General features: G+C 50.0%; 1 protein-coding gene across 1 annotated transcript in view; it reads right to left on the reverse strand.

Moving 5' to 3' along the window:
- c22h10orf90 (chromosome 22 C10orf90 homolog) overlaps positions 1–11095 on the reverse strand; it is an 18926-nt gene extending 7831 nt beyond the window's left edge. The window contains exons 1-6 of the mRNA XM_062527074.1: positions 10361–11095; positions 8661–8733; positions 5538–5644; positions 2292–3420; positions 375–527; positions 1–44 (exon numbers count right to left, since the gene is read on the reverse strand). The exon at positions 1–44 is cut by the window's left edge and continues 105 nt beyond it. Coding sequence (XP_062383058.1) covers positions 1–44; positions 375–527; positions 2292–3420; positions 5538–5644; positions 8661–8733; positions 10361–11059 — 2205 coding nt within the window. The 5' untranslated portion in view covers positions 11060–11095. The remainder of the gene's footprint in view (positions 45–374; positions 528–2291; positions 3421–5537; positions 5645–8660; positions 8734–10360) is intronic.
- Positions 11096–12500: the final 1405 nt, after the last annotated feature.

Below are 12500 nucleotides of genomic sequence, written 5' to 3' on the forward strand. Positions count from 1 at the left end.
ACGCTCGTGCCGTCGAGGATTCCCAGGATTCCCGGCATCCTCCGCTGTGGGCACAGAAACACTCCAGTCAGACGTCAGAAAGCAGAAGCTCCAGGAGCTGCAGTAAAAAGCCGAGTATTTCCCCGTGATTTAGCATGCGCCGCACCGCTCCTCTCCTCTCCTCTCCCCCAGTGATTCATGAGCTGCTGGCCTGCAGTGTGTAATCTGCATGGGGGCTCCTAAATAAGCAGCCTCTCCTCTCCTCCTGCTGCTGTCATCTGCCTGCACTCGCCCATCTGAGACCTGTGTCCTCAGGTGTGAAAGTCGAGTACGGAGAGCCACTTCCAGCAGGACGCCATCAGCCCCTCCATGGTGAGTGCACTGAAGCCACCCACCTGCCTCTCCTCTGGAGGGGCCTCTCTGGGGCCCGGCCTCAGGGCTGTCGCTAGACGTCTTCTTCTTGCTGTGCTGTCGCTGCAGTTTGATGTTAGCGATGATGGCCGCTGCGTTGTGGGCCAGGATGGTGTCAGGGGTCAGCGAGGAGGAGTCTGGGGAGAAATGACCAGGAGGTGGACATTGGATTTGGAGAGAGGGGTCGTTATTCCTCTGATGGATCAGCTATAGAGAAGTGCTGTGAGCATTAGTTGGAAGTGTAAAACATAGGACTATACCTGGCACAATGATGTCAAAACCCTGCAAAATGGCTTGTCTAAAACAAATGGAAAATCACTTATCTTCCATAAACACCATTACTATGACTATCACGATTACAGAGAGCAGAAAAGCCTGAGATCAGAGGAAGAATACAGAGGGATTTTAAGGATATCACAACTTCCCAGCAGGCGCTCCCTTGTACAGAGGAGCTGTGTAGCTACAGTACTGCAGCAGGAGCAGAGCGGATGGGCACCTCACTGCACATGGCTTTGACTAGTTCAAACTCATCAGGTCTCTCTCTCTTTCACTCTCCTCCTTTCTTCCTCCTCCCCTCCTTCTCTCCACCCCATTCCCTTTCTCTCATCCTCTCTCTCCATCTCACTCCGTCTTCCCTCTTTCTTTCTTCACTCCACCCCCCCCCCCTCTCTATCTCTCTCTCTCCACCTCTAATAGAAAGAACAAACGCTTCCCATTCATTACTGGGAGCGGCTGCCGTGAGCCTGTGTGCTTTGATTTGCTTCTCGGAGATTCATTTTCAACATGTTTAGCTGCTCTTAATTCCCCCGGAAACCCGGCGCTCAGCCTGTGAAAAGGAGGCCCGCGCTACATTATGCATGCAAAGAGATGTGTGGGGAAAATGAAAGGAAGGTGAAAATGAGAGATTGTGTGGGTGGCGACAGGGGCTTGGCGCTTCAGGGCACTGTTATTTGACAAAGAGCCACGGCAACGGCGGAGATCTCTGCTGTGTGTGCGCCTCAATTAAAAACGCCACGCAGGGGGAAGATGAAGGGGTCTTCCCTGGCCTGATGTAATAATTTATATCAATTAAGAATCGCGTTAGAGAAAGCCTTCAGGAGCGGCACCTGTAAACTAGATGCATGTGAGGGTTTACTCCCCGTTATGTGTGTTCTTCCTGTGTATTTGTGCACATGAGATGATAATATTTGTGTGTTTGTGTGTGTGTGTGTGTGTGTGTGTGTGTGTGTGTGTGTGTGTGTGTGTATGTGTGTGAGTGTTTGTGTGTGTGTGTGTGTGTGTGTGTGTGTGTGTGTGTGTGTGTGTGTATGTGTGTGAGTGTTTGTGTGTGTGTGTGTGTGTGTGTGTGTATGTGTGTGAGTGTTTGTGTGTGTGTGTGTGTACAGTATGTGAGTGTGTGTGTGTGTGTGTGTGTGTGTGTGTGTGTATGTGTGTGAGTGTTTGTGTGTGTGTGTGTGTGTGTGTGTGTATGTGTGTGAGTGTTTGTGTGTGTGTGTGTGTGTACAGTATGTGAGTGTGTGTGTGTGTGTGTGTGTGTGTGTGTGTGTGTGTGTACAGTATGTGAGTGTGTGTGTGTGTGTGTGTGTGTGTACAGTATGTGAGTGTGTGTGTGTGTGTGTGTGTGTGTGTGTGTGTGTGTGTGTGTGTGTGTGTGTGTACAGTATGTGAGTGTGTGTGTGTGTGTGTGTGTGTGTACAGTATGTGAGTGTGTGTGTGTGTGTGTGTGTGTGTGTGTGTGTGTGTGTGTGTGTGTGTGTGTGTGTGTGTTTACATGTGCATGACATGCACATTAGATGTCTGTGTGCTCTGAGAGTGAATGTGTGTATTGATGGGTAGATAACAGAGGCAGTAAAGCGAGCCGGTGCCCTGCTGCAGTGCTGGGTATTAGAGGCATCTCCTACCGCTGCTGTTGATGAGCGTGGGTGGCGGCAGGCTGCCGTACATGGCCCCAGGCAGAGGCTTTCCCTGTGTCAGCTCCTGGGCCCGCCGGAGAGCCCTTGCCTCTGGGTGTCCAGTGTCCCTACTCACAGGCCCCGCGGGGGGGGACACCTTGTGTGATGTGAGGTGGGCCGGCGTCGTGTCTGTGTTTGGGGGAAACCCCGGTCTCTCCCCGCGAAGCAGGTGATCCGAGAAGGACTCCAGGGCGGGCTGGGAATGGGAGAACATGCCCGCGTGGAAACTGACCGGTCGCCTGGACCCCGAGGACCGACCGGCATCCAGCTCAGCTCTGGGGGGGTCAGTGCAGGGGACGGTGGTGAGGTGGAGGGAGAGGGTGGAGCGGTGAAGTGCAGGGACGTTCCTCTCGCCCGCCGCGCTCCCCCGAGAGAGGCCTGGGGGGTCTGGGGTGTAGCGCGAGGGACGCACCCCCTCGGTGTAACTGTACCTGACCTCCGACCTCCGGGCCCTGGTCTGACCTTCACCGGACGTGGGACTGAGTCTGTAGCTCTCGCTCTCCTCGGTCACTTTCACGATGGTGGCTTTCCTCCGCAGCACCACAGGCTCAGCGCCGTAAGCCTCCAGTGCACTGCGCGCGGCGCTGAAGGCTGTGAGTGGACCGCGCTGGACCCCGGCGCCCTGACCGGTGGTGGTGGACGAAGTGGTCACTCTGCTGTCCGTCATCTTCACCACCACCGCCCGGCGCCTGAGGGGCACGGCGGGAAAACCGGCGGTCCCGTTCATGCCGCCCGCCGGGCTGGCCGACCTCGGCCGCTCCGGACCGGACGAGGCGCCTGGCTCGGGGAGGCTGGCGGAGCGGCACACCTTCCTGGACGTGATGGTGATGGAGGAGAAGCCCGCGGCGGTGGCCCTGGCGGGGTGTTGGTGCGGGGCCGGCTGTAGCGTGTCGGAGCGGGGTGGTGGTGGCGGTGGCGGTGGTGGCGTGCAGCCGCTCCTGGCCGGCGTGGGTTTTCCAGAAGAGTCGGCCCACGCGGGGGCCTCTCTGCGCTCGGGCCAGGCTCTCCAGGGAGGGCGCCAGGGCTGGGGAGCGCCGGAGTCCCTCTCCACTGGAGCACGCTGCTCCCTGCTGGCACACTGAGACACAGAGCACAGCGCTTTCACACAAGGCTGCAGATTCTCATCATGCTGAGGCACCATTCACACAGCATTGCACATTTGCCATCGCATCGCTTTTTTCTCTCCCTTTAAAGATTTTCCTCAGTCTCTGTTCGATCTCCCTATCCATTTTGGTAACCATGGTGACAGAAAACCCAATGTATTATGCAACAATGAGAAACCGAGGCGAATCCAAATGGAGACACCTTTTTAAAAAAGCCAACTCCAGAGCTTTTTGCCGGAGTTTTTCAATTGTTTGCTAGATATGAATGCCGATTTCGTCTGGCCATTCATTACTGATCCCCATCAGCACATTAGTATTGTACAGACAGAAAGCCTTTCAGCACACAACAGTTGGTGCAGCACTAGAGGCTGGACATAGCACTTGTAGTCTCCTCAGTCGTGACTCCCAATGAGTCCTCCCTACAGGCATGACTTCGCCATCGGAATATAAAGGGCCAGAGACTTAGCAACAGCATGGAATATATTGGGACGTGTGTTTTTCATCTGTGATCATATGCATGTGTTGGATTATCTATGTGTATATATGCGTATGTGTGTACAGAAAGAGAGAGAGAAAGAGGGAGAGAGAGAGAGAGTGTGTGTGAGAGAGAGATTGTGTGTGTGTGAGAAAGAGAGAGAGAGTTTCTATTGAATTTGCATTAGAATTCAGGGTTGCACATGTATGTGTTTGATAGCAAATCTGTGAGTATACACTGTATGTTATGCATATTTTTGTGCTAATGCTGTGTGTGTGTGTGTGTGTATGTACTGTATGTGTGTGCGTGTGTGTGTATGTGTGTGTGTGTTTGTGTGTGTGTATGTATGTGTGACAGTATGTGAGGTGGGGCTGTTTGTCCTCTTATCGCGTGCGTGTTGTGTGTGTATCCAGCACACAGGTATCAGCTACAGCAGAGGTGAGAGGAGCCAGTGCGCAGCAGGACTCTGGCCCCAGCCCCTGCCTGCCCGCCCGCCTGCCTGCGGAATAACAATGAGGTCCAGCTCAGTGCATCTACATCAGCTGACCGAGACCGAGTGCAGCAGAATGCTCTACACCTGCATCCATCCTCCCTATCTCCCTCCCTCTCTCTCTCTCACTCTCCCTCTCTCTCTTTCTCTCTCTCTCTCTCTCTCTCTCTCTTACACACACTCTCTCTCACACTCTCTTTCTATCTATTTCGCTTTGCTATCTTCATCTGTTTCACTTCTGGTCTCAGCCTTCTATTCTCTGTCTCACTTTCAACCACTCTTTTCTAACATTCGGCCACCCCTTTCCCTCGCTTCTCTCGCTCTGTTTCATCCTGTTTTCATTTCTTCTCCTCCATACACACTGCTCAGTTGCTGCCTCTATGCTGTCTCTCTCTCTCTCTCTCTCTCTCTCTCTCTCTCTCTCTCTCTCTCCAGTCATTGTTTATTGAGCAGTCCCTCAGATACATTGGATTTGTTCTTAGCCTCAGTAGTAGAGGGAGTTTATGATGTGAGGCACACAGGCGCTTGTCCTTACAGCAAACACTCCATTAGCGTGCTCTGCTTACAGAACAAACAGCAAAGGCGTAACTGCAGTGTGTGTCTGTGTGTGTATCTGTTTGTGTGTGCGCGTATACGCAATGTGTGTGTGTGTGTGTGTGTGTGTGTGTGTGGGTGGGTGGCTGGGTGTGTGTGTGTGTGGGTGGTTGTGTGGATGGGTGTGTGGGCGCATTTGTGTATTTGTTGATTGTACAGTACAGAGAAGTTTGTCCAGAATTCAAAAGTGAAGATGAAAGAAGATCAAACAAAAGATTTCGAGATGGAGAATATTAAAGAACCCATTAGCTGAGAGAAAAAGTGAGCATATTTTATAACTTGTGAATAAGTTATTGTTATTGTTATATTTTTGTTTGATTCATGAAGCTATTTCATTTATTGTATGGCAGTCCATTCCAATATTGGTGTGCAATTACACATCAGCTGTATCATATGTAACTTGTGCTTCCCAGCTGTTGTCCTAAACATAGCTCAAACAAACCCTTCAGACATCTGCATCTGTTCTGTCTGTCACCAACACAGAAAAACAAGCTGCACGTTTAACTATTTGAGTGAAACAACAAAGTGACTACCTGAACAGGAAGGCCTGTGGAAGAAGTGGCGGCAGTCGGTCCTGGCGACACACACGTCTTGACAGGAGTGGTGGCCGGTCGGCCATGACACCTCTCTGCTGCTCCATCTGTGTAGGGAACAACAAGAGTCAGGCTCGATGACGCCACGTCCCACCATGACACCATGGCTCCCTCGCTCCCTCCCTCCCTCGCTCCCTCCCTCCCTCCCACACACCCTGGCCCTCCCTGTTGACACCATCAACAGCTGCCGGCTGCTGCCTGTGAGCACGGGCCCCGCGTCACCCGGGGCAATCTTCTCGTGGGCAGACAGGACGACATGACAGGTGAGCATTGTGCTGTTGCCATGTCAGCCGAGAGCGACGCCCAGCTGCCTCTCAGATTTCACTGAGTGTCTGGCTGCTGTTACCATGGTGACACAGAGAACTCATGTCGGGACTTTTTTTTTTGAGCAAAGGAGAACACGAAGTACTGAGAGAGAAAGAAAGAAAGAAAGTAAGAAAGAAAGTGAGAAAGGAAGAAGTGTTAGGACAAACAGGAAAGGCAAAAGAAACCGGCTCTGTTTTGTTGTGTTGTGAGAATAAAACAGTAGTTCCTTTTGAGGTGACACATTCCCATTGCTGCAGGGGGAGCAATTCAACAAAGCCGGCCATAGAGCCTCATTTTGGTGCGAAAAAAGACAAACTTTATGTACAAAGGCGCTTTGTCCTGCCTCGGTCGGACATCCCTGCAAGGCTGATCATGAGGATGAAGGTAACGAGGCAGCCGGGGAAACGTCACCCCAAATGTGTGTGTCAGCGCAGGACGGCTCCAGATGACTGAGTCAGAGCCTCGGCTAATCCCAATCACATGAACTGGCACCCTCTCGCCGTTGGCCTTTGTCTTCCGCATGCTGAGGATGCTCGCCATTCCTTCAGAGGAAGTGATGGACTCCATTAAAGCTACTGTTGTTCCTCGCAGAGTCAACAGCGGCCGGTGCCAGCCCTGGTAATGGGCTGAAGGTGCTGGAGAAGGAGAGCATTTTCTGCCTTCCTAATGTGATTGCAGCCAACAGGTTCCATTGTGGTGCAGCACTTATGCACACAAGTGATGACACTACTTTGCTAGGACACATGTCTTCTATTCATGGGATTAGATCCCACTGTGGGACTGTCATCACACACACACACAGACTGATACACAGAGGTAAAGAAGAGTGCTGTTGCATGACAAATTAGCGTTGTAAACATGTCATACATTAGCTATCATAAATAAACATGCGGAATGAGAAATGAGACAGAAATGACAAGACCACTCGGAGGGGAATCCTCGCTCTCCGTCTCCCTGCTAAAGATCACGTTTGGAGATGATGAGACGAGGAAGCAGCTAGGGACCTCCAGGACTCCCTGGACGATTGTCATGTCTATTTGAGATGAGACAGAATTCTATATGGTGACACCCCCCTGACACACACACACACACGCACAGACACACAGACAAGATGGAATATCCCGTCTTTGCATATGCCATTCCTTCTGTTTTTGACTGACAATATTGTAGAGCCCGAGGCTTCAGATGAGATGCATAAATGAAAATGGACACAGCTGCCAATCATCTTGCTGAGCCGTGCCACCGTAAGAGGCGAGCCTGAGAGTACAGTAGCTGTCCTCGTCTGAGGCAGGAGCTGGGGACTCACTGGCACTCTGCTGCTCTGAAGACAACATGGAGGACTAGGAGCTGCACTCTCCCAACGTGTCCTCATTCATCTCAGCATGGTTCACTGGAACAAGCTCACATTTCCATTCACACACGGCTAATTGGGTTCCTCAAGCACTGAAGTAGACACAAATATACCCTCCATATCTTCCATATGGTGTAGGTGGCAATTGAGGTTTGTTGTATTCGCTGTGTGATGATAACAACAAAACGCATGCATATAGAAATAATTTATGTGTGTTTGGCAGGCAGAGGAATGGATCTCTTTTCTTCTGCTCTCCTGCCAACTCTTATTTCAATGTCATTCAAAAATACCGTATGAGACAAACAGGCGAGCAGAAACATAGTTTCAGAGTGGCTCAGAGACACTCTCAATTATGCGAGCTTGCTCAGGCTAGAGGAAGGACGTGAGCACCGCGGTCTGTGTGTTTAGCATAGCAGCTTTATTAGCGCGTACATCATTCTCACATTATGTGTCACTAGTCTCATCTCAAGAGCATGTCCTTCTGTTGTTTGTCTGGCAACTCTTGGTAAGCATGAAGCCACACAGAATGTCATAAGATCTCAGATTGACTGAGCAACCCCTCTGTTCTCCACACACGTGGCAGGGTATCTGGGTCAGAAACACACACACACACACACACACACATACAGAAAGAGAGAGAGAGAGAGAGAGAGAGGGGGGTGGGGGGTGGGAATGATAGCTGTATGGTGAAATATGTGTGAAACTGTGTGTGTGTGTTTGTGTGTGTGTGTGTGTGTGTGTGTGTGTGTGTGTGTGTGTGTGTGTGTGTGTGTGTGTGTGTGTGTTTGTGTGTGTGTGTGTGTGTGTGTGTGTGTCTGTGTGTGTGTGTGTGTGTGTGTCTCTCTGTGTGTGTGTGTGTGCGTCTGTGTGTGTGTGTGTGTGTATGTGTATGTGAGTGTGTGTGTAAAAAAACAACATCACCATCAGCATGATAATCAGCATGTAAAGCATCAGAGGAGCGGAGGAGAGCACTCAGCTCACCACCTGCAGAGAGCAGCCTCGTGTCGGCCATGTCACAACACAGCTAAACAGGAGAGAGAGATGAAAGCTACATGCCAGCTATTTCTACTTTCACCCCCTCTCTCTCCCCACACATTACTCTCTCTGTCTGCCTCCCCAAATCTCTCTGCAGAGGAAACTGGCAATCAGCATGGCGCATCTGAGAGCCACTGTGTTATGCATAGGTTGCAGGTAGGAGGGATCTACTAATATACATTTGGGAATGCAAAGCCTGTGTGGCCAGCAGACATTCAGGGAAACATTTTGAAAATGATTTGAGAGATGCACACGGCAACTCTCCCCAGTATTCTGATGTCTTTGATGTAGCCCTGTACTTCACAACCAGATACTCCATGCAAGGTGTACACACCTCATGCGAATAATAAAAGAACGCTGGAGATACGTACCCAGGTGTCCGAAGCCATTCGGTTTGACTGCACTTTTAGTGAACACAGGTGTTATTGGAGGCTTCATCTTCACCTGAGTTACAAATGAAGGAGAAATGAGACATGAATTAATGATTTATGTTCTCTTTACAAACGCAACATTGTCGGGTATGATACTGTCTTACATTAGCTTTCTCTCCTTTGCTTATGTGAGCAGCAGCACCTCAGCAGACACAAGCTGTCTGCCAGAAGGAAGATATGTAACCACAGTTACAGACAAGCTCTGCTTGTCAATATCATATTTACAGGGGAAAAAGAAGACTTTTTTTTCCCCTTTCAATCTTCAGTTGATTTTGGTTGGCTTGATAATGAAAAATGTGTCAAAATTGTTAGGCATAGGAAATCTGAAATGTTTGCGCTCTGCCTCCACAGCTCCTAAATCGATACTACAAATTCGTCATATTTAAAGCATATTGCAGGAAGGTAAGAATCGACTCAAAAAATGTCTTTTTTCCTCATCTTGAGCCTCAAATCAAACTCCATATCCATTCTGCAGCATTCTGATGGAGAAGTGCACTCTCATTTGCAACAGTATTTCTCAGTCTTACTGAATTAAGCCCAATCCGACAGCGCAGTGCCTCCATCCAGCACCTGCAAGTCATTCCCTCAGCCTCCGAGCTGAGTTGTTGTGGCCTACAGCTGGGAGTGCTCTTGAAGGGCCATAAAGCTGCGTGAGGAAGAGCTGGATTCCTGCAGTGTAAGCTGTTCTTCAAGGGGGCTCTGCTCGGACCCTATCTGGCTCCAGCATCAGGGGGCCTGACTAATGTCTCATCCCTGTTCCTGTTGTATTGGCTCGGCCCAGGGATCGCTCCATCACACATGATTCTGCCAGAGGTGATAACTCTTTCACTGTCTGACTGTGCCCAACCCTCTTTTCTTTCACTCTCTCTCTCTCTTTCCCTCTCTGTCTCTCTCTTTCTCTTTCAGGCTTCAGTAGCACTGTGTGATTGGCTCGGGCCCTCGCTCTGTGAAGACAGAGGGAAATCAGATGGCTGCCTGTCCTTGCGCCTTTATTTTGGAATGAGGATATTGGTCCCAACAGATGCTAGCAGAGGGTTTGCAAGCAGACACACACACACACACACACACACACACACACACACACACACACACACACACACACACACACACACACACACACACACACACACACTCACAAACACACACACACAGACACACACACACACACACACACACACAGACACACACACACACACACTCATTCGAGAGTAACAAGGCTGCTGAGAAAATAGCTTTGGGGAAAGAAAAACAATGGTGGCTTTGAGGAGGATCAATTTTGGGACCAGCCATCCCCCTCTTTGCAATTTGTCACATGGGTTAAGGTCCTTACACACAAACAAGAGGTCTGCCACTTCATCATTCCATTCTAATGATATTATTGTTGCAAACTGATTGTTCACCAGCATACTATGCATAAAATAGCACATTTAAGCAGAAATAGAAATGGCACTAGTTGTCAGTATTTGCGAGTGCTCAGTGATAACAGATGTAAATGATGTTTGAAGTATAACAAATTCTTGTATCACAGAATGACCAGACTGAGAAATATCAGAGATGCAATGATACTTTCACAGGGCATAGGATGTAGGAAGACAATCACACCAAGGTCTGACCCAAAAGTGGACAGACAGAAGTTGTACCTGGCATGGGCTATTCTGGTTAGCTGTATGAGGTTGATGGGTGTGGCCCGTGGCTTTCTCCACCACCAGCCTCCTCTGGATGGGCAGCCAGCCGTGCTTGACCGCAGTCAGTGAGCTCATGCTGGTGAACTCGGCCCTGGGCGACTCTCTGATGCTGACCGTCTCACTGCTGCCCGCTCCATCCGTGGGCCAGAGGGACTCGCTGCTGCCCAGTGGGGTTGCGTCCAGGCTGTCCGTGAGGCTGAGCAGTAGGTCCTCGCTGTAAAGAGACGACGGGGAGGCGCTGTGGCGACTGTACCTCCCCGGTAACGGTTGGTTGGGCAGCACAGGCAAGGACACGGTGCGGTCCGCTAGAGGAGGCACCACAGGGCCGCCGGGGCCGCCGGAGTAGCCGCCGAGTCCAGCTCCGACGCCGGCGGCCGAGCTGCGTCTCCTCTGCATCTCCTCCAGCTGCTGCAGCCAGCCGTCCATGGCTCTGGCCCCCTCGATGCAGCTCGCCGGTCTGCGGGCATGCTGTGTGCCGCCCTCCCCCACGCCTCCCCAGTGGCTCCACTCCCCGGCCCTCCTCCTCCAGTCTGGGGCTCTCGACAGGTGGTTAGTGGCGGCCAGGTCCTGGCTGGCCCCTGCGTGGGGTGTGGGTGGCGTTCGGCGGCTGGTGTAGCTCCTGCGGCTGACGCTCTCAGATTTCAGTGCCTCCATTATATCAGAGGACACCAGACCACTCTGCTGAAGGGAGTCACGGCTGCCCTGGTAACAGGAAGAGCCACACATGCATTATCTGAGGAGGCTCAGAAAGAGATGACAAGAAAAAGGATGATTTGAGTTTGAAACTCAATTGAAATGAGTTTGAATTCAATTAGGAAATACAACATATACTATGGAAGCATATGAGTTCCATAATTCAAATGAGAATGCATTCTGCAATATGCAATTCTAAAAGACATTACATTAGGCAATTGCTAATTCATTATGCAATTTAATATTACAATTTGCAATACTTTCTTTCAAACTGCATTTTAATATACAAAGTGACAATGCAATCATCAAATCAATTTGATTTATTTTGGTTAAAAATTTGAATAAACATGGATTGAATTGCATTCCATTTTGCCATGGTACTTTAGTCTCAAAATTCAAATGGCAATTCATTTTGCATTTCAATTTTCAATATTCAGTTTCATCTTTTAATTGTCAATTACTTTTGCAATGTAATGTTCAAAATTCAATGTAGAATTGAATTATTTTTTAATTTTTTAATTTATTTGATTTTTTTTAAAAAATGTTTTTTAAAAAAATATTGAAAACATTTTGAATATTTTTTGGCAAAAAGTTTTGCCCGGTTTGCAGAAATAGCGCCCCCGTTATTGCATAGCACTTTGTCACGCTCTTTGTGTCTCAAAATTCAAATGGCAATGGCAAACGCGATTCCAAAACACTTTGCAATCTGTCAGTCTCCCATCACCCATGGCGGGAACTACGTCACGTCCGTGTTTATCTCGCATTGGTCAGTCTTCTCTTTAAGGCGGGTCTTGGGCAGGGCGGCTGACGGCCTCCAGGTAGAGAGGATAACGTAAAAGAGAAATTGTCGCTGACACAGTAGCCTACTGTTGGAGGTGATGGGCAAGAACAGTCGCTCAGCTACTGAGGGAGGCAGGCGTGTGTGTGTGCGCGTGCGGAGACCTTGATCCGACCGTACGCCACCCCCTCCAGGAGCGTGTATCAGGGTGAAGCGTGAAAAATAGCACACAGGTAGCCAGGGGAGCTGATCGAGGGAGCTGGCAGCCCAGGGCCCTGGAGCTCATATCTGGGTGCAGCGTTTGCTCCTCTCAGCCCGGAGGACTGCTCCAGATTAACGACCATAGACAGTAAGATAGGCTACTGACAGGGCAGGGCTGTTAATGACAGGGCAACATCGTTTCATTCACACTCAGGCACTCCTGGTCTGACCACGACCGTCCAGCTGCAGCCTGCACTGTCAGAAAGGAAGCGTAGCCACGTCCTGAGATATCGATGGCTTTGCCCCAAACGAGGAACGTGCATCGTTCTTTTCACAAATACACCATATTTGTAAGCAAATAAAGTGGTTTACTTAAGATTACTCAGCGTTTTATCAACGTTTGGTCAGAACCGGAAAGCAAGC

The sequence above is a fragment of the Sardina pilchardus genome, chromosome 22 (genome assembly GCF_963854185.1).
Source record: "Sardina pilchardus chromosome 22, fSarPil1.1, whole genome shotgun sequence".
Taxonomy (NCBI): domain Eukaryota; kingdom Metazoa; phylum Chordata; class Actinopteri; order Clupeiformes; family Clupeidae; genus Sardina; species Sardina pilchardus.